Source organism: Cupressus sempervirens, chromosome 4 (genome assembly GCF_028749045.1).
Source record: "Cupressus sempervirens isolate cs-2001-9-10 chromosome 4, ASM2874904v1, whole genome shotgun sequence".
Lineage (NCBI taxonomy): Eukaryota > Viridiplantae > Streptophyta > Pinopsida > Cupressales > Cupressaceae > Cupressus > Cupressus sempervirens.
The window spans coordinates 881,311,342-881,334,991 of record NC_143121.1 but is presented as its reverse complement, the minus strand read 5'-3'; the positions used below and the strand labels follow the sequence as shown (position 1 = coordinate 881,334,991).

General features: G+C 38.1%; 1 protein-coding gene across 1 annotated transcript in view; it reads left to right on the top strand.

Moving 5' to 3' along the window:
• LOC149564206 (squalene monooxygenase SE1-like) overlaps positions 1 to 23,650 on the top strand; it is a 121,892-nt gene that overhangs the window by 11,981 nt on the left and 86,261 nt on the right. The window contains exons 3-4 of the mRNA XM_089827277.1: positions 217 to 391; positions 23,473 to 23,641. Coding sequence (XP_089683403.1) covers positions 217 to 391; positions 23,473 to 23,641 — 344 coding nt within the window. The remainder of the gene's footprint in view (positions 1 to 216; positions 392 to 23,472; positions 23,642 to 23,650) is intronic.

Genomic DNA, 23,650 nt, shown 5'->3' with positions numbered 1-23,650 from the left:
GGACCTTTTTTATGAGACGATATTATCAAGGAAATTTTATCTGCCCTAAATGAATATTTGGAAGATTTTTTATAGGCCTATATGAAATGTAGTTTTCCCTATTGCATGCAACTGATGCCGATATTCCTATTTGTTATACGGGCTTGGGACGAGTTGTGCATTGTTTGGATTCTATCATTATCTAATATTTACTCTTATAATTTTTTTCATTTGTAGATTGTGTTGAAGGAATTGACGCCCAACGTGTACTGGGATATGGGTTGTTTAAGGAAGGAAAACATACCAGAGTCTCTTATCCATTAGAAGGACACCATGCAGATGTGGCTGGACGTAGTTTCCACAATGGACGCTTCATTCAACGCCTACGGAAAAAGGCTTCTACTCTGCCAACGTAAGTACAGTGTCTTTTGTATTTTCATTATATGCATGTCAAAATCCTTCCATTAAATATTTATAATATTGATTTGAAGTCATATTATTAAATAATATTATTTATATAATTCTTGCATAATACTAGAGTGATAGCATTGCATCATTTTAGAATTGGATGTGTTAGAATTTAAAAAAAACAGAAATAACAATTACATGCAAATATATTCAATAATAGAAAAAAATAATGCACATAGAAGATAACACAAGACACAAAGATTTAACGCGGTTCACCTAATCCCTGGGCTACGTCCACCAAACAGTGAGTACAATATTTTTATTATCCAGTGATTACAACTTGATTATAATCTGTAATCCCTTACAACTTAAATACCGCCGCTAGAAGCTATTATCGCATCACACCCTTATGAAATCCTTAACCCTAAGCCATTTTATACAAGATTTTTGCTGCTTTAGGGTAATTGTTAGTTACAAGTTACAACATGTCGACCCAAAAATTGCTGATAGAATCCGCCGAGGAATTATGGAGAGTGTATGGTACTTCCTTGATTAGTCACCACAAACTAACAGGATGCTCCAATATGGTTATGGTGTGGTCTACATTGGTCAGTAAAATGAATTGCACATCGTCTAAACTCTCAACATTTCTGCAATTCAGTTTTCTATAGATGTTTAAATTACAAGATGTTACAGGACTAAGCAAGGTCTTGAAAACTATGTGAAATTGAACCTCATAATTGTTGATACAGGCCTACTTGTATATCCACCTCAGAGGTTGGAGATGAGGTCCAAGCAAGCCTCCTTTCACATAGATCTATGTTGCTGAAGTTAGTTGAGGGCCTGGTTTGGGTTTGCAATTATAGTTTGCAGATCCAACAAAAACTTTTTTGGTTCAACTTAGTCAATAAAAAAAAGTCTCTCTCTCTCTCTATAATATTATATATGTTAATATATGTAATTATATATTAATATATAACCAGTGTTCCATGAGGATGCATCCCTGTTTCAATTCCCTCCATTAATTCACCATCAGTTTATTAGAATCTGTATTTGGTTAACACTCTACTACTCCAAGCTTGTATCCTTGTTTTGATTTGGAATCCTTTTTTTTTTGGTCAATAATAATTTATCATTTTATTAAAATAAAGGATTTTTACATCAACATAAACATAGACTTTCTTAGTTAGCCTTACCATTCCTTTACACTTATAACAACTTATGACATACTTATAACATTTGCCTACATTCTACTAATCATTTTCGCTATAATCAACTATTGCCCCTTTTTACAAGCTATACATCTTTACATAAAACCTTTACCCGATTACTTTACAAAAAGGCCATTAATCATCAATGCCATATGCCATTTCTTTCCTTCTAAGTGACACTTGCAAACTTCTTGTGATGCGAATCCCCCCTTGGAGCTCCGTTGATTATCCTACCTTCCTTTCCCATATCCGTCCTCTATTCAAACATTACACCAACTCCTCCATTATCTTTTTTTCTGCCCATAGTCGAGCTCTGCTCAAAATTGAGGCTTAGCCAAATCTGCCTGGTTTTTGTGTTGTTCATTTGCAAAAAATGAAATTCCCTTTTCTTCTACTGGCTTTCTTAGTGAAAAACAGAAAAATTTCAAAAACCATCAACTCTTTATTTCAATCTTCCACCCTCACTAGGAATCAAACTCTCACAACTCGATGCGTCCTTCTATTTCCTGCACTTCTCCATTGCTTTGGATGGGTCATAAGGAATCCCGTCACCTTCCTTCCCTGCCTCTCCTTGAAAGTTCTAATTTCCTCCACCATCCGTTGCCACGCCACCTTAATCTTGACTTTGTAGGCTTCTTTATCCACCCTTGTTGGCCGCCAAACAAGCCCAAATTTCCCTCAAGCCTGCCCCTCCTTTATGTTTTCAAAACATTCATCATAATCAAACCCCTGTCCCGGTCACGCCCACTCCAATAGGGAATCAATCTTGACTATCAATTCCTTAGGGAAAAGCATTGTCATTACCCATTCAACTTCCCTTTCTGGAAATTCCAATTCCAGACACTAAGCCATCACCATTGCCAATGGTGGGTTGAGTTTTGAAACAATTTTCCCACCGTTTCCTTTATAGCTTCCACCACTCCTTGTATTGGACATTTCAGCAGCAACTTCAACCTCTGGTTATGAACTGGGCCAAACAGAGCCTTTTGCTGTCTTCGCATTTTGAAAGTAAAGGTAACCTCCATCCTTTCACTCTTTTTTGTCACTTTCACCAAAATTGTAATTTACTATTCAGCTTGTTAAAAATTCCTTTTCAAACTACTTTCTTTATAGCCTGTCATTAGTTTCACTTTACGCTTCTTTCAAGTCACCACTAAAAATCATCATTTTTTCCTTTGGTATTTGCACAGCCTTTCATCATGTGAACATTAATTACAAATCTTCCAAATCCAAAAACTTACTTTTGTTGACAGTCCTTTTTGGCATCATTTTCCTATCACCCACTTACCTCATAAATAAAAAGTTTTTCACTTTTGCCTTAATCATTATCCTGAACTCCTTCCCAACGGTGACACCATTCAAAACTAAACACTCCCTTTGCCAAAAATTTTGCCACCCATTCTGAAAGTTGGTCCGCTTCTCGATTGACCTCTTGATAAACATGGCAGATTTTAAAATCCTCCAGTGCTTTTAACTCTTCTTTGATACAAAACAAAATATTACATAAGTGCCAAGCTAAGATCATGTTGTTTCGTAATGCCTGCACTACTACCATAGACTCACCTTCAAAAATCACCTTAACTCCGCCCACCTTCTTTGCACATTGAATTGCCAATAGTGCAGCTTGAAATTCGGCTTCATTATTCGTGCCATCCAAAAGTCGTTTTGCACCAAAGGTCACTATCTCCCCTAAATAATCTCTAACTATGCATCCAACCCCTGATTTTCTTGGATTGCCCTTGGCCGCCCCATCAAAATTTACTTTAATCCAACCTTCTCTCTGAGCTTCCCACCTTGCATTTTCCCTCTTATTCATCTTTGAAAACATCTTCCTTTGCGCTCCAGCTTGTCCAATTTTGATCCCAGGCCATTCCTTCTGAATAGCTCTATCACACCTCATAAACACATTCTTTAACAATTTTTTCCTAAACAAAGCAGCACTAACAACTTCTTCTATCGAGTGGTCAATCCTTTGCAAGAGCTGGTCCAAAGTTTCTGTCACTTCTTGGAAAATCCTCCTATTTCTCTCCTTCCACACCTCCCATATAACTATTGAAGGAACTACCCTCCACACACATTCAAGCATATTTCTCCTACTCATCCTAGGCCATGACAGGAAAAAAGCCATAAGAGAGGGGCACCACAGTCCAAACCATCCCAATTTCCCTTGAATATAACTCCAACATCTAGTTGCATTATTACAATTTAGCAATAGATGGTCAACACTTTCTTCCTCTCTCCCACACATAACACACTTTGTTGGTCCCTGAAATCCATATCTCCTATCCCTTGTCAATATGCTTCCTTGGATAGCTAACGAAGAGAAAGTTCCAACCTTAGGTAATATTTCTTTATTCTAGCACAAATCCCCTGCTTCAAAGCAAACCTCATCTTTGTTTTCAATTAATTCATAACCAAGTTTCACTAAGAACTTCCCTGACGTTGTTGCACACTAGCTTATCTCATCCCTTTTGTCAATAATGTAGACTTTCCTTTGGGCAAAAATCTCCTTTAGAGATTGTTACTGCCTCTGTGATAGGCCTTCAACCCTCCAATCCTTCCATTCCCACACTTTGCCAAGGATCCCATCCATTTCATAGACATAATCCCTTACACTCCTTCCCCACAACTCACAAAGTTATTGTTTCAACTCTCTATCCTGACATTCTTCATCTAAAGTTTTATAACCATTTTATGAATCCTCCCAAAAATTTGCTTGATTAACATCTCCTATTACCCATGAAATATGGTCTGTAATAACATGTTTGCAAGATAAAATAAAATTCCAAATTGTTGACCCTTTCAACGGGTTTTGGATTGTTAAAATCCTTATGTCCTCATTTGAATCTGGGTATTTTGCCTTTAGAATTTTTGTCCAAATATGATCAGCATCACTTGCCATTTGCCAGACTAATTTTGTTCCTAAGGCAGTAGTCATAGTATTCCAATTTCTAATTCCAGCTCGTCCATATTTTTTTGGTTTGCAAACTTTTTCCCACTTTGATAACGACCATTTTTTACAGTCGCTTGCTCCACTCCAGCAGAATCTCCGCATCTATTTTTCCACCATATTAATTACCTTTTTTGGAATTTTTAGGCACATCATTGAAAAAATAGGCATTGCAGAGACAACAGATTTTAGCATTAGGATTCTCCTTGCCGAAGACAACCATTTACCCTTCCATCCTTCCATTTTTCTAAAACACTTTTCAGCCAAATCCTTCCATACATAACTTTTGTTTCTTCCTTGAAACAATGGGATCCCCAAATACCTACTTGGAAGTAAACCTTGCTTAGTGTTTAGATTTCTGCCTATGGTCACTCTAATTTATAGGAGTATTGAAAAAGAATATTTTTGGTTTTACCCAATTTATTTTTTGCCCTAAAACTTGCCTATAAATTTCTAACACCTTTTTCATCAATCTTGCTTCCTGCTTTGAAGCTTCCCCTATAAGAAAGGTGTCATCCACAAACTGAAGATGAGAGATAGGGTCCACTTCTCTTGCCACTAACTCCTTTCCACAGACTCCCAACTCTATTTTCTCAAATCAATCTCCCCAAAACTTCTTCTAAAATAATAAAAAGAAACAGGGATAATGGATCCCCTTGTCTTATGCCTTTTTCTAACTCAAAGAAGCCTTGGCGACTACCATTCACCAGAACTGAAAATCTAACAGAACCTAAACAACCTTTAACCCATCTAACCCATTCCTCAGTGAAACCAATGTTTTTCAAAATTTTAAACAAAAACTCCCTCTTAACCTCATCATAGGCCCTCCTTATATCCAATTTCACCATCATTTTACTAAGTTTCTTTACTCTTATAGAATGGATCATTTCATGGGCTATTATCGCCCCTTAAAAAATAGATCTACCTGGAGCAAAACCACTCCGTTCCTTTGAAATGACATCATTTAGGACCAGCTTTAACCTATTTGCAATCACCTTTGAGATGATTTTATACAAAATATTGCACAAAGAAATAGGTCTGAAATCCTTGAAAGTCCTACATTCCTCTTTCTTTGGCACTAGAGCAATGAAAGTATTGTTGATGTCTTTCAAAACAAAACCCCCACACCTAGATTCCTCAACCATTTCCCACACTTCACCCCCTATGCAATCCCACATGAGTCTTAAAAAAAACATTCTGTGAAGCCATCCGGCCTTAGGCCTTTTTTCCTTACCTAATCCCCAAAAAGCCTTTTTCACGTCTTCTATAGTCACTGTTGCATTCAACATTGCATTCTGCATCTCTGTAACACACTCCGGGACACGCTCCAAAACCTCCTCTTCTAAGGCCTTGCTCTCCTCCTCTAGCCTTCCTCTTTCCTTGAAAAAAATTACAGCCTCTCTTAATCACCTTTGGATCATTTACCACTAACCATCCGCATTTTTTATGGAGAAAATCTTATTATGAGCTCTTCTGACTTTAACTGAATTGTCGAGAAACTTTGTATTCCTATCACCTTCTTTTAGCCATGTTTCTTTTGATTTTTGCCTCCAAAACACTTATTCTCTTCTTAGAATTTCTTCATATTCTGTTTTCAGCTTCTTTTCTTCTTGGAAGTCCTCCTCATTCATTCCTTGTTGAATGATCTTCTCATTTAAATTTTTCAAAGACCCTTTCAGCTCTTCTTTTTTCCTAAAAATGTTTTGGAAACATTCCCTGTTCTAGACCTTTAACTTTCCTTTTATATGCTGTAGCTTTTTAATTTTTTTGAAAGCCTTGTTTCCTTCCTAGATAGGGGCCTCTCTCCACCACTGTTCTACCGTCTCCTTAAAACCGTCCGCTCTCATCCACATTGCTTCAAATTTGAACGAACATCTATTAGGAGAGCACTCTTCTTGAATTCTCAAACTAATTGGAAAGTGGTCAGATCCATGAATAGGTAGGATTTCAGCATCTACCATCCACTCCATCTGTGTCCAATCACCCCCTAAAAGGAACCTATCCAACTTTTCAGCGATATTCACAAATCCTGGTCTTCTATTATTCCAAGTAAATTCCCCTTGCTTAAAAGGAATGTTCACTACACCATTATTAGTCACAAAAGTTGAAAAATCCTCCTGTTTGAATGTTCTCCAGCCCATTCCCCCTCTTTTCTCCTCAGGGCAAAGAATAGCATTGAAATCTCCTCCCAAAAATGTGATTTCATCTTGTAGAATTTCTAAAACTTCTGTTAGAGATTTCCATAACTCTCTTTTATCACTACTCCAAATTGGGCCATACACATTGACAATGTTGAAATCAGACCTCAGTTGTTTTGAACTTACCTTGATTCATTGCCAATTTTTTTCCTTCTGCATTACAACCCCAGCCACTGAATCCTCCTTCCATAAGACACTTATGCCCCCTGATGCTCCTTCTGCAGCAACCCATTCACTTTGCCATTTCTCAAACTTCTTTTTTACACCTTTCATATCCTCACTTTTAATCTTTGTTTCTTGAAATAGAACCATATTCAGTTTTGCTTGATCAAGCGCATCTTGTCAGGGGCATTATTGTTATAGTAACTAAGATCGTTTCTGCAAATGTAGAATCATGGCCATTGTAATTGATGATTTATTATATATAAGATACTTATCGTAAGAATAATAATATAATATATATTATATATATAAGATACTTATCTTAAGAATAATTTATCATCAATGAGGTAGCTCTAATAAAATCAATCCGATAGAGGCTATAACAAAGTCATGTCCCATAGAGACATGTGGTGGTGAAACAATTACATTCAAGAACTTCATAACACAATAGTCTCTTCTGATCATAAGAGCCCAATTAGCTAAGCAAAGTAATTTATGAATACATAGACGTCTATATATATAATATGAGACATAAAACAATGTTCATATAAACCATGAATACAAATACTCAATGTAATGAGTATATCATCTTGACTGATGCTATACTTCAACACTCCCTCTTAGCAAGGGAGAAGTGACAAAAACATTTTATGAGATATTATTACCAAGGATATCTATCCACAACATATTATTTGACTTTAACACTCTGAAATAGTGACTTGTCAAATAACTACGATCACAATGTTATAAACACTATCATAACATATATTATGATCTCTAACTGTTCGAATTAATATCTAGAGTAATCATAATGCATTCGTTATCAATGATCTCTAATTGTTCAAAGCAATATCTAGAATCTTCATGATAACAGGCCCATCATTTGCAAGATCGTCATCTTACAAAGATTACCTTTTGTCTATTCGTTATCATGGTGTCCGGCAAAATCTAGCCCAAAGAACCACGATAACAGGTCTACCAGATCGTCAACTTGTAATGGTTATCTTCTGTTTATATATGTCAGTGAAAGATCATCACCTTTCATTACATATCATGTGTGTGATAATAACAACCATGAACCCAGTCATAGAGTAGTACAAAGAGTTTTCACCTCATATTTCTCTCATAGAAGAGAACGCGTTATAAAGAGTTTCTCTTAGAACTTCTCTTCATAGAGAAGATATCATCCACAAAGGATTGCATCTCAAAATTTCTCCCTTTGAACATCGATCCTGGAAAGTCAGGACCTCTAGTTACTTCCTCAGAAACTCTCTTTACCCAAGGATGCCTGTCGAGCTCATTACTCCTGTTGGTTCCCAAAACTGTAGTTTGGAAATCCAAGAGCTTGCCACTTGTCTGATAGGATTTCTCAATCAAATTTTTGGCCAACGAACGGAAATCGCTTAGATTCCCCTGCACTTTGGGCTCCACTACACCCAGGTGGGTTAACCTTCACCTTAAACACTGGCTGTCCGGTTCAAGGTTTTTCTATAGCGAATTTAAACTTGGAGTTCTTCGACTGGCAAGGCCCTCGAACTTGATGATTGAAACTGGATGTTGAATACTTGATAATTGAATGTTTTGTATAAACATTGTAAATAATGGAATTGATGCTTGTAGAAGAAATATATAGATTTTCTGACTTCAATAAAAAGACCAGTGCCTCTGCTCATCCGGGCGATAGAGTCAACTTCGGTAAATTTTTACATACAACTTCATAATGTTCAATGCATTTATACTGCCAATAATTTTAATAATCCAAATGCGATAGACCAATTATAATGCAATTTTATATTAGTCCAGATTGAATTTTAACTCTGCAAGGAGACAAACTGGTCAAAGGTACGAAAACAATTTAATATTTCACAACACCAAAGATGATCAAATCTAAAATGCTAATTGACCATGTCCACTTATCCGATATCAAAATCATATACATAATTCTAAAAATATAATTATGAAGGACAATTCGCCCGCAGTTTAAATCTCCACGCCTTTAAAGATAAACAAGAGACATTTTATTTTATTTAAAAAATAAAATAATGGACTTTTTATTACAAAATCATAATGTAGCCCTTATCCCTCCTTACAATAATAAAATAAAAATACTCCTTTAGATTTTATGAATGTAATTGTTCCGATGATGACTATTGTTCTAAAATACATCTTCTATTTATATCTTCCTATTCTAAAGTTATGACTTTTTAAAATCAAAACTTATACCCCTTCAGAAATAAATTGCACCGATTAGTTTCATCTTTAGACCTTTTCAAAAGTTAATAATCCTCTTCAACTTTAACTTTATGACTTATCAAATAAAATCATACTTCCTCAAGATAATAATCGCTTCTTTTAATTACCATAAACACAATCCCCGGGCTCCTTGTCTTAAAATATAGTTGCACTTTTCTAATGGCTTACGGGCACCAACAATTTGCCTAATAATTATTATTGGACTTTATTGGCACATTAATCTTTATTCCTTCAATTATTTTCTAATGCAACCTCAATATTACTTCCTTTTGTGGCAAATAACTTTGTCCATCCATTTTTTAACAATGATTTTATGCGCTTCAAAAAGTGCTCTCCGTCTTGGACTTCACCATTAACGCATACTCGACCCACTGATAATTTCAAGTTATTCCAATTTGGTGGCTCTTAATATTGACTGGCTCTTTGTTTCTGGCCTTCCACGCTACTTTTGTCTTCAATGTGCTGTCAGGATGCCCAACACTGTATGCCTTTGGCTGCCGAGAAGTGAATGGTGAGGCTGGGTGAGAACGGTGAATAAAGTCTTCATGTCTGTGATTCAACTATATACTTCCGCCCTTGGAATATAACCTTTTTTGATATTGTTTACTACATCCTCATGGTTAAACTAGTATTTGAACTTTTCAACATTGTGAATGACATTTTGCTCATTGGATGAAATCTGTGCATAGACTACTCCGCTCCATTGCATCAATACAGGTGGAGTTCGCTGCATCCTATTCTTCAACAGTTGAGGTCCTTTCACAATTTCAATGCTTAGGGAAGTGACAATACTGCCATGCTCGGGATTGTGTCAGTCTGAACTGCTTATGTATTAGGAGTATTTCGATTTGATGCCTCTGCAATTTATGTTAACAAATTTCATATCTGCCCTTGTTGCTTTCATGCCTTTCAAGAACCTTTGTCATAATCTCAGACATATCTGGTGAATTTCTTTGTCTCTCAATCCTAACGACACTGGAGTCAACTATTTCTGGGCAGCGATTCAAGGTTTATACTCCATGTCAATTATCATAGTAATTATTTGTGTGGCTAAACTTTAAGAATCTAGAATACTTTGACTTGAATAGTCACAACACTTTCAGGGCTTTAGATATACATCTTCCAATGCCCAAGTTTCATGTTTATTCATTCCTCTTTGTGCAGTCATAGATATTATCACTGTTACTTGATTTTCTTAAAGGCTGCAAAGCTAATATTTATAGTGAATCTAACTACATAACTTGCTCAACTCATTAATATGAAGGGATGAGGATGGCATGTCTCCTACAATTAGAAACATCACTTTTAACAACCTGAACATCAACACATCCAAGGCTCAACAAACATCAGACCTGTGAATAATCTGTGGTTCATATCTGGCATCAGCAATACGTCTTTTAAGTCTTGAACATTAATCCTCAAATGAAGATTCTTAATTCACAAAATTTTTGAGCTCCATCAGTGGCTCTCATTGGGGACATATGCCTCTTGTGGGCATAGTGAGATTCCAGCTATCTCTGGAGGAGTAGACCAAGCATCAATGCCTAACATGATGCAAGGTGGAATAGGGTGACCCTAGGCCCCCCAAAAAGAATGAACATTACTTCTTTCCTCTATCAAACACTTGATTTTGATCATGTAACACCTCCTTTCTTCTAGTCATGATATGCTTTCCTTTCATCATTTCGATCTGCTGCCCATAAATCAAACTTGTATTAGGTGCATTGTGGTTTTTGCTTCTTCGAAAATTCTTTTGCATTTGATCAGTTATACCAGCATCTATATCAACTCTTTTTGTTTGGATATCTCCTTGTACACAATCTGCCCTATCCCTATACTCAAGATGGTGCATCTCCTCACAAGAAAGTTTCAAAGATGGTTTGTATTCAAGAGATGCCACCTTTCTCTCATCAAAAATTCCATCACATGTGACACTAGGAAAATTTTCAGAACTATTCAACACATCCTCCCTATTATGCACGGATGACTCCACCTTGCCTTCAGATGTATGATGTACTTCCTGCTGATGGGATGAACCGAAAGGTATCTCATCTTTTATATGCATATCATGAGTTTCATCAATTGCAAAATCAGACCTGATATCTTCATTATGATGTTGATGAACCAGATCGCCCAAGAGATCTTCTTCAAACAATGGATTTGAGAACGTGGTGAACTCAGGCATATCTCCTTCTACTTGTTCCTCACACAAAGGGTTTACGAACATAGAGAATTCAGGCATGGCTTCAGAAGAACTTTCACCCGCATCATCAAGTGTTTCATTAAATAGTGTACTAACTTCATCGCTTTGAGAATTATAATCTGCTTGACCAGCAAGGGGGATATCTTCATCAGCAATATACTCTAAAACTTCTTCCTGTTCATACATTGTGCACAATTCTATTTCGTCTTCATAATATGATTCTTCAGAATGATCACTTCTTTCATCCAATACCTCCTTAGAATGCACTGATTCATCAACTTGCTCACTATGGTGATTTGAGAAAAAATTTGGACCATTTTTCTCCACATGTTTTTGATACTTCAGATCTAACAAGGCTGAAATTTCCTCTACACTCAAAGAATCCTCTTCCTCCTTTTCACATTCACCGTCATCTATAGGCATATAAGTATCATCGTGAGCAGAATCTCCTTCAGCATGTTCAAAAATTTCATCTCTACTTGAATCTGAAACTTCACTTGATCCATTTGTTACTTCAGTCCTACATTCATTATCCTTTGCAACTAGTTCATTATCCATGAGTTCAAGAAAGTTAAGAAACCAATGATCATATAAGAGGCCTAATTCGCGCATCCTGTAGAGAAGATCAGATGATGGAGGTTTATATTTTGAAGGTATTTCTTGATAAGCATTAAACATTCTTATGAAGAATTCTGTTGCAGATTCATCTTCTTGCTTTTCTAAATTCAAATATGCATCCAAAGGAGATATATAGCTCGGACTTTCATCTAATATTTGGAAGAGAAGCATCAAATCACTATCTTTTGGAGAAATTCCCAAGTCACAAAACTTTCTTATCAACTCATTGCGTGAAGGCATGATGTTTGAAGGTACCTCCCGAAAAATATCCACCATCCTTACGAACAAATTTGCCAATGTCTCTCCTTCATATCTTTCCAAATTGAAAAACGCATCTAGAGGGTGTATGTATTCTTCCTCCATAGTGTAACATAAATCCTCATCCTGATCATAGTACATATTGTCCATGTTAGGTAATCAAATCATCTCCTTCTAAGTCCTCTCCCTTAGCAGAGTTACCAACCGAAACTTTATTAAATAGAGTCGTCACCTCTTTCGAGGAATGTATTGATTTTTCGGGTTCTTACTTCCAGTAGAGTATACTTCCAAACAAACTGATACAATTTTTGATACTGATACTGATCTACGAACTTAGAAATTCTGGGTAACTTCGCAATATGTATCGCGAGCAACTCTCCCTAGTAGAGTCGCCAATCTGTTGGTTCTCAAAACCGCAGATTGGAAATCCAAGAGCTGGCCACTTCTCTGATAGGATTTCTCAATCAAATTTTTGGCCAACGAATGGAAATTGCTTAGATTCCCCTGCACTTTGGGCTCTACTACACCCAGGCGGGTTAACCTTCACCTTAAACACTGGCTTTAGCGAATTTAAACTTGGAGTTCTTCGACTGGCAAGGCCCTCGAACTTGATGAATGAAACTGGATGCTGAATACTTGATAATTGAATGTTTTGTATAAACTTTGTAAATAATGGAATTGATGCTTGTAGAAGAAATATATAGATTTTCTGACTTCAATAAAAAGACTGGTGCCTATGCTCATCCGGGCGATAGAGTCAACTTCGGTAAATTTTTACATACAACTTCATAATGTTCAATGCATTTATACTGCCAATAATTTTAATAATCTAGATGCGACAGACCAATTATAATGCAATCTTAAATTAGTCCAGATTGAATTTTAACTCTGTAGGGAGACAAACTGGACAAAGGTACGGAAAAAATTTAATATTTCACAACACCAATGATGATCAAATCTAAAATGCTAATTGACCATGTTCACTTATTTGATATCAAAATCATATACAAAATTCTAAAAATATAATTATGAAGGACGATTCGCCCGCAGTTTAAATCTCCACGCCTTTAAAGATAAACAAGAGACATTTTATTTTATTTAAAAAATAAAATAATGGACTTTTTATTACAAAATCATAATGTAGCCCTTATCTCTCCTTACATTAATAAAATAAAAATACTCCTTTAGATTGTATAAATGTAATTGTTTCGATGATGACTATTGTTCTAATTCTATTTATATCTTCCTATTCTAAAGTCATGACTTTTTAAAATCATAACTTATACCCCTTAAGAAATAAATTGCACCGATTAGTTTCATCTTTAGATCTTTTCAAAAGTTAATAATCCTCTTTAACTTTAACTTTATGACTTATCAAATAAAATCATACTTCCTCAAGATAATAATCGCTTCTTTTAATTACCATAAACACAATCCCCGGGCTCCTTGTCTTAAAATATAGTTGCACTTTTCCAATGGCTTACGGGCACCAACAATTTGCCTAATAATTATTATTGGACTTTATCGGCACATTAATCTTTATTCCTTCAATTATTTTCTAATGCAACCTCAATATTACTTCCTTTTGTGGCAAATAACTTTGTCCATCCATTTTTTAACAATGATTTTATGCGCTTCAAAAAGTGTTCTCCATCTTGGACTTCACCATTAACGCATACTTGACCCGCTGATAATTTCAAGTTATTCCAATTTGGTGGCTCTCAATATTGACTGGCTCTTTGTTTCTGGCCTTCCACGCTACTTTTGTCTTCAGTGTGCTGTCAGGATGCCCAGCACTGTATGCTTTTGGCTGCCGAGAAGTTAATGGCGAGGCTGGGTGAGAATGGTGAATAAAGTCTTCATGTCTGCGATTCAACTATATACTTCCGCCCTTGGAATATAACCCTTTTTTATATTGTTTACTACATCCTCATGGTTAAACTAGTATTTGAACTTTTCAACATCGTGAATGACATTTGCTCATTGGATGAAATCTGTGCATAGACTACTCCGCTCCATTGCGTCAATACAGGTGGAGTTCGCTGCATCGTATTCTTCAATAGTTGAGGTCCTTTCACAATTTCACTGCTTAGGGAAGTGACAATACTGCCATGCTCAGGATTGTGTCAGTCTGAACTGCTTATGTATTAGGAGTATTTCAATTTGATGCCTCTGCAATTTATGTTAACAAATTTCATATCTGCCATTGTTGCTTTCACGCCTTTCAAGAACCTTTGTCATAATCTCAGACATATCTGGTGAATTTCTTTGTCTCTCAATCCTAACGGCACTGGAGTCAACTATTTCTGGGCAGCGATTCAAGGTTTATACTCCATGTCAATTATCATGGTAATTATTTGTGTGGCTAAACTTTAAGAATCTAGAATACTTTGACTTGAATAGTCACAACACTTTCAGGGCTTTAGATATACATCTTCCAATGCCCAAGTTTCATGTTTATTCATTCCTCTTTGTGCAGTCATAGATATTATCACTGTTACGTGATTTTCTTAAAGGCTGCAAAGCTAATATTTATAGTGAATCTAACTACATAACTTGCTCAACTCATTAATATGAAGGGGTGAGGATGGCATGTCTCCTACAATTAGAAACATCACTTTTAACAACCTGAACATCAACACATCCAAGGCTCAACAAACATCAGACCTGTGAATAATCTGTGGTTCAAATCTGGCATCAGCAATACGTCTTTTAAGTCTTGAACATTAATCCTCAAATGGAGATCCTTAATTCACAAAATTTTTGAGCTCCATCAACTCCCTCATGATATACACAGGAGTAGGCCCATCAATGTCATGCAGTCACCCATATGTATTTGTAGACTCCCTCTGAGTATAAATCTTCTAAGCTCCTGCATTGTCGTCGAAGAAGTGTCATACTCTCTCTTAATGTAGAAGAATCTCATAATCTTAATCATCAAAGTTGTTTTCTTCAAGAGCCTCACTTTATCCATGTTAATCATCTGGTTCTTTGGAACTACTTTACATAGGCTACCAAATATTTCGTAGCGTATGTAAAGTACCAACCTTCTTTTCCTGTAAGAATATCCTCAAACATAAAGGAAAAGATCAAAGCAAATAACCCTTAAATAGTATGTATATAATTACAAAATAAATGAATAGATAAATGTATAAGATACAAGTACTTATCTGCCCATGAGTGTCATGGAATATCTCCTTTTCCAAGGATGGTTCAAGTGAGAATGTAACATTGCCTATTATTCCCCCCCACAATGTAAGATTCCCACTCTTACATCGTTTGAACACTTCTACATCACATCAAATTTGACAACTTCTTTCTAAGTTCCAACTTTCTCTTTTCATCCATTGAAGCTCCAAACATTCATCAAGCTTAATAATAGAAGCTAACACAAACTCGTCCAGAATACGCCAATATCTTGATTGAGTATGATTTGTGCCACTTGAAGGACTCTACAACTCATACGTCAAGTTTCATTTATCAAAGAAGGACTCGTAGATATTTTAATTAAAGTCACAACTTTCTTATAATGTACATAGGGGGTAGGCGTATTCACATAGTTGCATGAATTTTAGTGCTCTTGACTTTTACAGTTTTTCGATCACTGAAGATTCCATCACAACATTGGTTTACTCCCTCTAAATCAATATGATTGATATCACTGATGATTGATGAAACCATATCCTCGATATGCTCCCTCTGACGAATGTGTCAGAATTCCTTTGAACATAAGTCTTCTAAGCTTCTAAAATAAACTTCCCTTTAACAAAGTTTTAGACTCTCTGAATCTGATATTAATCCTCCTTTTCTTGCAAGAACATTCTCGGAGGAAAAGATCAAGGCAAATGCTCATATAGAAATACAAGTAAGCGAGATATTACAAAGATTATATTACAAGGTAATTGGTAAATACTTGCTTATTAATAACAGAGATTGAAAGGTCAATTTATACAAAAGGAAGAGACGATGTTTCCTTAGGAAATGATCGTAAAGAATAGAAACATTCTATTCCAGAGAAAGCAAATAAACGAAAGCAAACTAAAGCTAAAGATATTTACAAGATAACCATTAACTAATAATAGACGTCTTATCTATTATTGTAATACCCTCCCTTAATGGTTAATCTATCTAACACACCAAGCTGTCCTCTGAATTTGACAAACTTATCAGGACCAAGAGGCTTGGTGAGAATGTCTGTAGTCTGATCTGAGGTAGGAACATACTGCAGATCTATAGTCCCATCTTCAACCAGCTGTCGTATGTAATGACAATGAACATCCACATGCTTGGTTCGTTCATGGAAGACTGGATTCCGTGCTAACTTGATAACGCCTTCGTTATCAACAAACAGAGTAGTCGGTCCTGCTGGTGACATCTGCATATCCCCAAGCATCCGACGAAGCCAGACAGCTTCACATCCTGCCTTAACAGTCCCTCTATATTCAGCCTCTGTAGAAGAGAGAGAAACTGCCTACTGCTTCTTGCTGGTCCATGTGACTGCACCGGATCCCAAACTGAACACATATCTAGATGTTGACTCTTTATCATCAACAGAGCCTGCCCAATCTGAATCTGTGAACCCACTGAGTTTAGGATTAGAACTCCGAGAATACAGAAGTCCATAATCAGAAGTGCCCTTCACATAACGAAGCACACGCTTTGCTGCCATCCAATGATCAGCCTTAGGAGCTGTCATAAAGCGTGAAATATAGCTGACTGCGAAGCTGATATCAGGCCTAGTAGCAGATAGGTAGATGAGGCTGCCTACTAGTTGCCTATACGTAGTATCATCAACGGAAGGAGAATCAGACTTGGTTGATAACTTGAGACCTTTCTCCATAGGTGTAGATGCAAGTTTGCAATCCTGCATTCGGAATTTGTCTAACAAGGCTCTGGCATATTTGGACTGAGAGATGAATATACCAGAAGACTGTTGCCAAACTTCAACACCTAAGCAATAATGCATGAGCCCAAGGTCAGTCATATCAAAAGACTGGCATAAGTGTTGTTTGATTCCCTGAATCAAAGATGCCGAACTGCCAGTGATGATCAGATCATCCACATAGATAACCAGAAGGATGATGTCACTGTCAGTAGTCTTGATGTACAGATTTGAGTCTGATGAACTCCTCTTGAAGCCTTGATCACTGAGGTACGTATCAATCTTGATGTACCATGCCCGAGGGGCCTGCTTCAAACCATTGAGAGCTTTTACCAATCTGAGAACTTGATGGTCTTTACCAGCAACCTTGAAACCAGGAGGCTGCGTCATGTAGACCTCTTCATGGAGATCACCATTCAGGAAAGCACTCTTTACGTCCATCTGATGGACCTTCCAGCCAAACTGTGCTGCCATGGCTAAGACTAATCTGATAGTGCTCATCTTTGCAGTAGGAGCAAAGGTCTCCTCATAATCAATGCCCTGACGCTGAGAAAAGCCCTTTGCCACTAAACGAGCTTTGTACTTATCCAAAGTACCATCTGATTTGTATTTGATTTTGTAGACCCATTTGCAGCTAATGGGTTTCTTCCCTGGGGGAAGATCAGAAAGGACCCAAGTGTTGTTCTTCAGCAGGCTCTGGTGTTCAGATTGCATGGCTTGTTCCCACTCTGGAATTCCTTTAGCCTCGGAATATGTTTGAGGTTCAAACACACTGTGAATGTTGGCCATAAGAGCAAAGTTAACAGAATCTATAGTTTTGCTCTTTTTCCGAGTAGTTCTCCCATCAATGAGCTCATCATCATGAAGATCAGCAAGTGTCTTAGCCCACCACTTAGGCCGGAGAGGAGAATGACCAACAGTAGTACTAGGAGATGCTTGATCAGCAGGATCCTGATTAGAAGAATCTGGTTCAAACTCAGGTGAAGCATCTTCAAAACGAGGTGATCCTGCAGGAGAAGCCGGAGGTGGCTGTACAGGTATCACTGGCAGGACTGGAGCTGTAGGAGCTACTGGAGCCCTCCCATCAGGTGGACCTAATGGAAGCCGAACTCCCAAATCATGAACCTGCATAGGCTGGTCTGCTGGATCAGGAACAGGAGAAACAGGCATGAATGGTTCTCGCTGCTCATCAAAGACTACATCGCGACTGTATATGAGACGAGATGTCTCAACATCAATAAGGCGGTAGGCTTTGTGAAGACTGCTATATCCAGCAAGCATCAGTTTCTGACTCTTGGCATCCAACTTGGTGCGTGAAGCATCAGGGATCCAAACAAAAGCAAGAGAGCCAAAAACCTTCAGGTGACTGATTCTGGGCTTGCGATCTGACCAGGCCTCTTCCGGAGTTTTACCTTTGACCGCCACTATGGGTGACCGGTTCAACAGATAAACTGCAGTGTTAACTGCTTCTGCCCAAAAAACGCTTCGGAACATGTCTGTGTTCGAGCATGGAACGAGCCATCTCGGTGATTGTCCTGTTCCGACATTCAACTACATTGTTCTGTTGTGGCGTGTGGGGTGTGGTGAACTGGCATTGGATGCCATGTGTATCCAAGAAGCTGGAGAAAACATTAGAACAAAATTCCCCCCCATTGTCTGATCTAAGAGTAATAATAGATTTCCCAGACTCTTTTTCAACTAAGGGTTTAAACTTCTGAAATACAATAAATGCATCGGATTTCTTTTTAAGGAAATACACCCACATTTTTCTACTGAAATCATCTACAAACAATAGAAAATGCTTGTACCCAAGAACAGAAGGAGTGGCCATAGGGCCGCAGATATCAGCATGAACAAGCTGAAGTACTTGAGAAGCTCGCCAAGAATCTCCACTGGGGAAAGGTGTGCGATGTTGCTTCCCAGCCTGACATGCGTCACAAACTCCAAGGTGTTGGGTTTGAATCTCTGGCAAACCAAGAACAAGCTCATCCCAAGCAAGTTGTGAGAGATAATGCACATTTAAGTGCCCATATCGCTGATGCCAAAGTGTGCTGATGGAAGATCGCCGAGCAGCCATAGCTAAGTCCTGAGAATCACTAGAATCAGTAAGTCTGAAAAGACCATGATCCTCAAGACCAACTGCAATAGTAGACTTAGTCGCCCGATCAGTGATGGTGCACTGATGTGAACTGAAGGTGACTGCCAAGTGTGGAGAATGTCGCAGCAACTAACTGACCGAGAGTAGATTTAGTTCCATCCCTGGAACGTAGTACACATCAAGGAATATGAGCTTCCTCCCAACAGACTGAATTTGAATGTTGCCTTTACCAACAACCGTGTACTCTTCTCCACCACCAAAGATAACAAAATCTGAATAAGGCTGGTAGTCAGTAAACCAGTCTCTGCGGTGAGTGAAATGTCGAGAGGCACCTGAATCAATGTACCACGCAGATGACTGTACATGATCTGCGGGTCTTTTAGCCATGAAGGCATAAAAGGCAGATTCCACCTGCTCAGTGTGCTCTGCACTGTTCGCTTTGGGTTGCGAACCTGATTGCTTAGACTGGGCAGCTAAGCGTTTCCGATATGCAACCTTCATGTGACCATACTTGTGGCAATAGTTGCATTGAATGTTCTTCTTTTTGGTACCATCGGATGCTGGAGCAGAAGACTTCTGCTGAGATGGTTGCTGAAACTTGCCCTTATCCTTCTGAAAGGATTTCGCAGCAAAGGCTTGCTCAGTGGAGGTGGAACTGGAGCTACTACCGAACTGTTGTTTCCACTGATCTTGCTGAAGTAGCAGGGTGCAGAGATCAGTGAACTTTAGATCAACACCAGTAGATGTGATGTTGAGAGTCTCGATAAAATGCTCATAGGAATTTGGTAAACTCCGAAGAGTGATTACCACAATATCCTCTTCCTCCATCTTGCGACCGATGGCAAGTAACTGATCACGGATTTCCTGAATCCGATTCAGGTGTGCCTGGAGCGAGGTGCGCTCATCCATGACAATAGAAAACAGAGTGTTTTTCAGAAAGAAGGCTCTACTCTTGTCGGAAGTCTCATGAAGACCTTTTAGATGTGTCCAGATTTCGGCTGCTGTCTTGCCGGATGGAATCTGAGAAAGCTGGTCATCAGCTACGGAGAGTTTGAGAAGCATTACTGCCTCTTGATTGTTCAGATCCCATGTATCTTGATCAGGACCCGGAGAAGTCGGACGCTGCTTAACACCCAGAACAAGTTGATCGGTGTTTCGATATTCGAAGATTGCGATGATGCGCTGCTTCCAGGTTCCATAATTGCGACCATTGAATTTGGAATTATGCTCGAGCAGAATATTTGTCAGAGATGCCACGGCACGTTTTTCAATGAAAAATTGTGAAAATCTGTGAAGGCATGTTCTTCGAGGCAAAAATTCGAAAGACCCAGAAGAATTAGAGAATGACCCAAAAGAGAGCTCGAAAAACCCAGAAGGAATCTGCTGTCGTTTTTTGAATCCGCTGGCTCGAAAATCGAGGCACAAAAATCGAGGCACCCAGAAAAAACGGACGACAACCCAGTTGAGCTCTCGAAAAACCCACCAAGAATCTGCATAAAAAGTTTTTTTTCAACCCCAAAAATTAGGGTTTCGTAAAAAAACAGCCCTAGCTGAAAAAAGCTTGAAAAAACTGCAGATTTCTTGATGAAAAATGGTCGAATCTGCTTCCCAGAGCACGATGACAGACTGAGACGGCTAAGAGCATGAAGATTTGATAAAAAAACATGCAGAGTTTCACCCCAAAAACGCGAGTCTTCAAAAAATGGCCACGATTTCCACGCGATTTGCAGACCCGTAATTCGGGAATTTCTCCAAGCAGAAAAACCCTAGGTGGGTTTTGGAGAAATTAGCTGAAATAATTTTGAAAAAATTCAAACAAATAATTTCAAGAAGAAATTATAAATTTTTTCGAAAAAATTTAAGTATTTAGCTCTGATACCATATTACAAGGTAATTGGTAAATACTTGCTTATTAATAACAGAGAGCGAAAGGTCAATTTATACAAAAGGAAGAGACGATGTTTCCTTAGGAAACGATCGTAAAGAATAGAAACATTCTATTCCAGAGAAAGCAAAAAAACGAAAGCAAACTAAAGCTAAAGATATTTACAAGATAACCATTAACTAATAATAGACGTCTTATCTATTATTGTAATAGATTAGATAAATAAAATACTCAAGGATAATAAATTCTTGACTGATGCTATATTTCAACAACTACAACCCCTGACATTCCATGAAAGAATCTTCATCCCTTCCAGGAGGGGTTCTTCCCCCTTCTCGTTTTTAGTTTACTTTTGCCCCTCGCACTCCCTGCAATTTGTAACAGAGCATTTAGTGTTCTTCTCCCCCTCTTTTGGCTCTCCCCTATCTTTACTTGAAGCTTTTTATTTTTCAATTTTTCCAGAGTTTTTTTTTCTTTGAGGGCCATGTTCTCTTTCAGCCCTAGGTAATCCTCTTCCCCTGCAAACTTCCTTTCCAATTCTTCCTCATTTGAGCTCTCCTACGAGTTTGAATCTCTAGAGCTGCCTTTTAGATTTCTAATTGGGGAGATTTCAATGTCTGTAAACACTTCCCCAAAACCTCTATCTTCTTCCCCTTCTGAAACTGTCCTAAATACTTCATCTTCCTCCCACCTCTTTTTTGTTTCCTCATTCCTTATAACCTCATCTTCTTCCCTTTCCATATTACTTTGTGGCATTTGAGGTTCCTCTTGGCAAATAAGAGCAGTCTTTTCCTCCCTTGTTTTACCCATTCCCCCCCCCCCCGCCCCCCCCGCCCCGCTCAAAGTTCCCTCTAAGTCCATGCACTTCTACATTTCCCGCTTCTCTATTGGAACCTTTGATGTTCTGAACCTCAACCCTTTCCTTTTCCTGCTGGAGGACCTGCTGTAAACTGCTATCCACATCTCCTCTAGAACCAACACCTTGCTCCACTCCCCTTAAATCCACCACACTTTTTTCACTTTCTTGATTGTTATTTTCTTTGTTTTCCACATCATTAAGCTTTCCACCTCAGCCATAGCCCCCTTTGAGAACTTCTCTACTCTCCCTGTACCTTTTCCTTTGTTTTAGCCATCTCAACCGCCTTATTTAATAGCTTTTCCTCCTCATTCCCTTTGTAGCGGTCCTCTTGCTCATAGCTTTCTGATTCATGTTCCTCTCGCAGACAATGCTCATACACCATCAAACCTTCTTTCATCGACACAGGCTGTCTCCATACCGATACGTCACAAAATATCTCCACCATTTCTAGTAAAGGGTGGTAGTCATTCCACATTATGCATATTTTTGGAAACATTTGTAGGGTTTCCTTGTCCACCATTTCCACAGCCTTAATAAATGTACCCAGTTTATTCCCAATCTCCTTATAACAATGTTCATTCCAATATTACTGAGGCAAATTTCTCAAGCCCACCTAGAGAGGGAATTGCTTTATTATTTCCTTTGTCGGGTCAAAGTTTGGGACCCACATTTTCATGTAAAAAAATATGGTCCACCATTTAGAATCCAATCTCTATCTTGAGCCATCTCCACCATAACCATGCAGAACCCATTCTCTAGAGTCTTAAAATCTTTCACCTTTCCCCATTTCTCATCACACCATGCTTTTATTTTCCCAATTGCAGGCCATGGTCCTCCCCATTTCATAAAGAAAGCATTCTTTTCAAGCAAATCCATCTTCTCCTTCATTGGACCTGAATCTAACACCACCCTCTCAACTGTGCAGCTTCTCTTGGTTTACTACTATCTGTGGTTTCCTTAATCTCTTTGCAATATCTTCAAAAACCACTTTTTCCCCCCAAGTTATCAGATGTGAACCTCTGCACTGGATGACTTCTCTGTCCATTAAAACTCTGCCTTTCTTTCTCTTTTTGCCATTTTCCTCCATTGTGCTGTCCCACTTTTTTCCACTGAAACCTATCTGAAAAAATCTGCTACCTTCCTGCCATCTCCCAGTGCTATTTCCCCGATATCTCAAACCTTAAGGTCTCCTAAACGGCTCAAACCTTCCCGAGTTTTGAAAATTTCTGCCCTGTTTACTGAAACCCTCTGCAAACCTGTTCAGGAACCCTGTTCTCCACCGCTCCGCTATTATTTATATGTAAACTTAAACTCATTTTTTGATTTGGAATCTTTTTGTCAATTAACGTTGCAGTGAGAATCATGCACCTTAATCCTTTATAATAATATTGCTGCTTTTGTTAAAATGGCATGGGTTTCTTATTCTCAAATATATATTACTTTCAAGTTTCTTACATGAGAAAAATGGAAGTGAAGCTCATATCAATTCAAAATATACGTGATTGCAGGGTGCATTTGGAGCAAGGAACTGTACTTTCATTGATTGAAACCAATGGAATTGTGAAGGGTGTAAGGTACAGGTCTACAACTGGCGAGGAATGCGAATCATTAGCTCCTCTTACTATTGTCTGCGACGGATGCTTTTCAAATTTAAGACGCTCTCTTTGTAATCCAAAGGTGCCAACC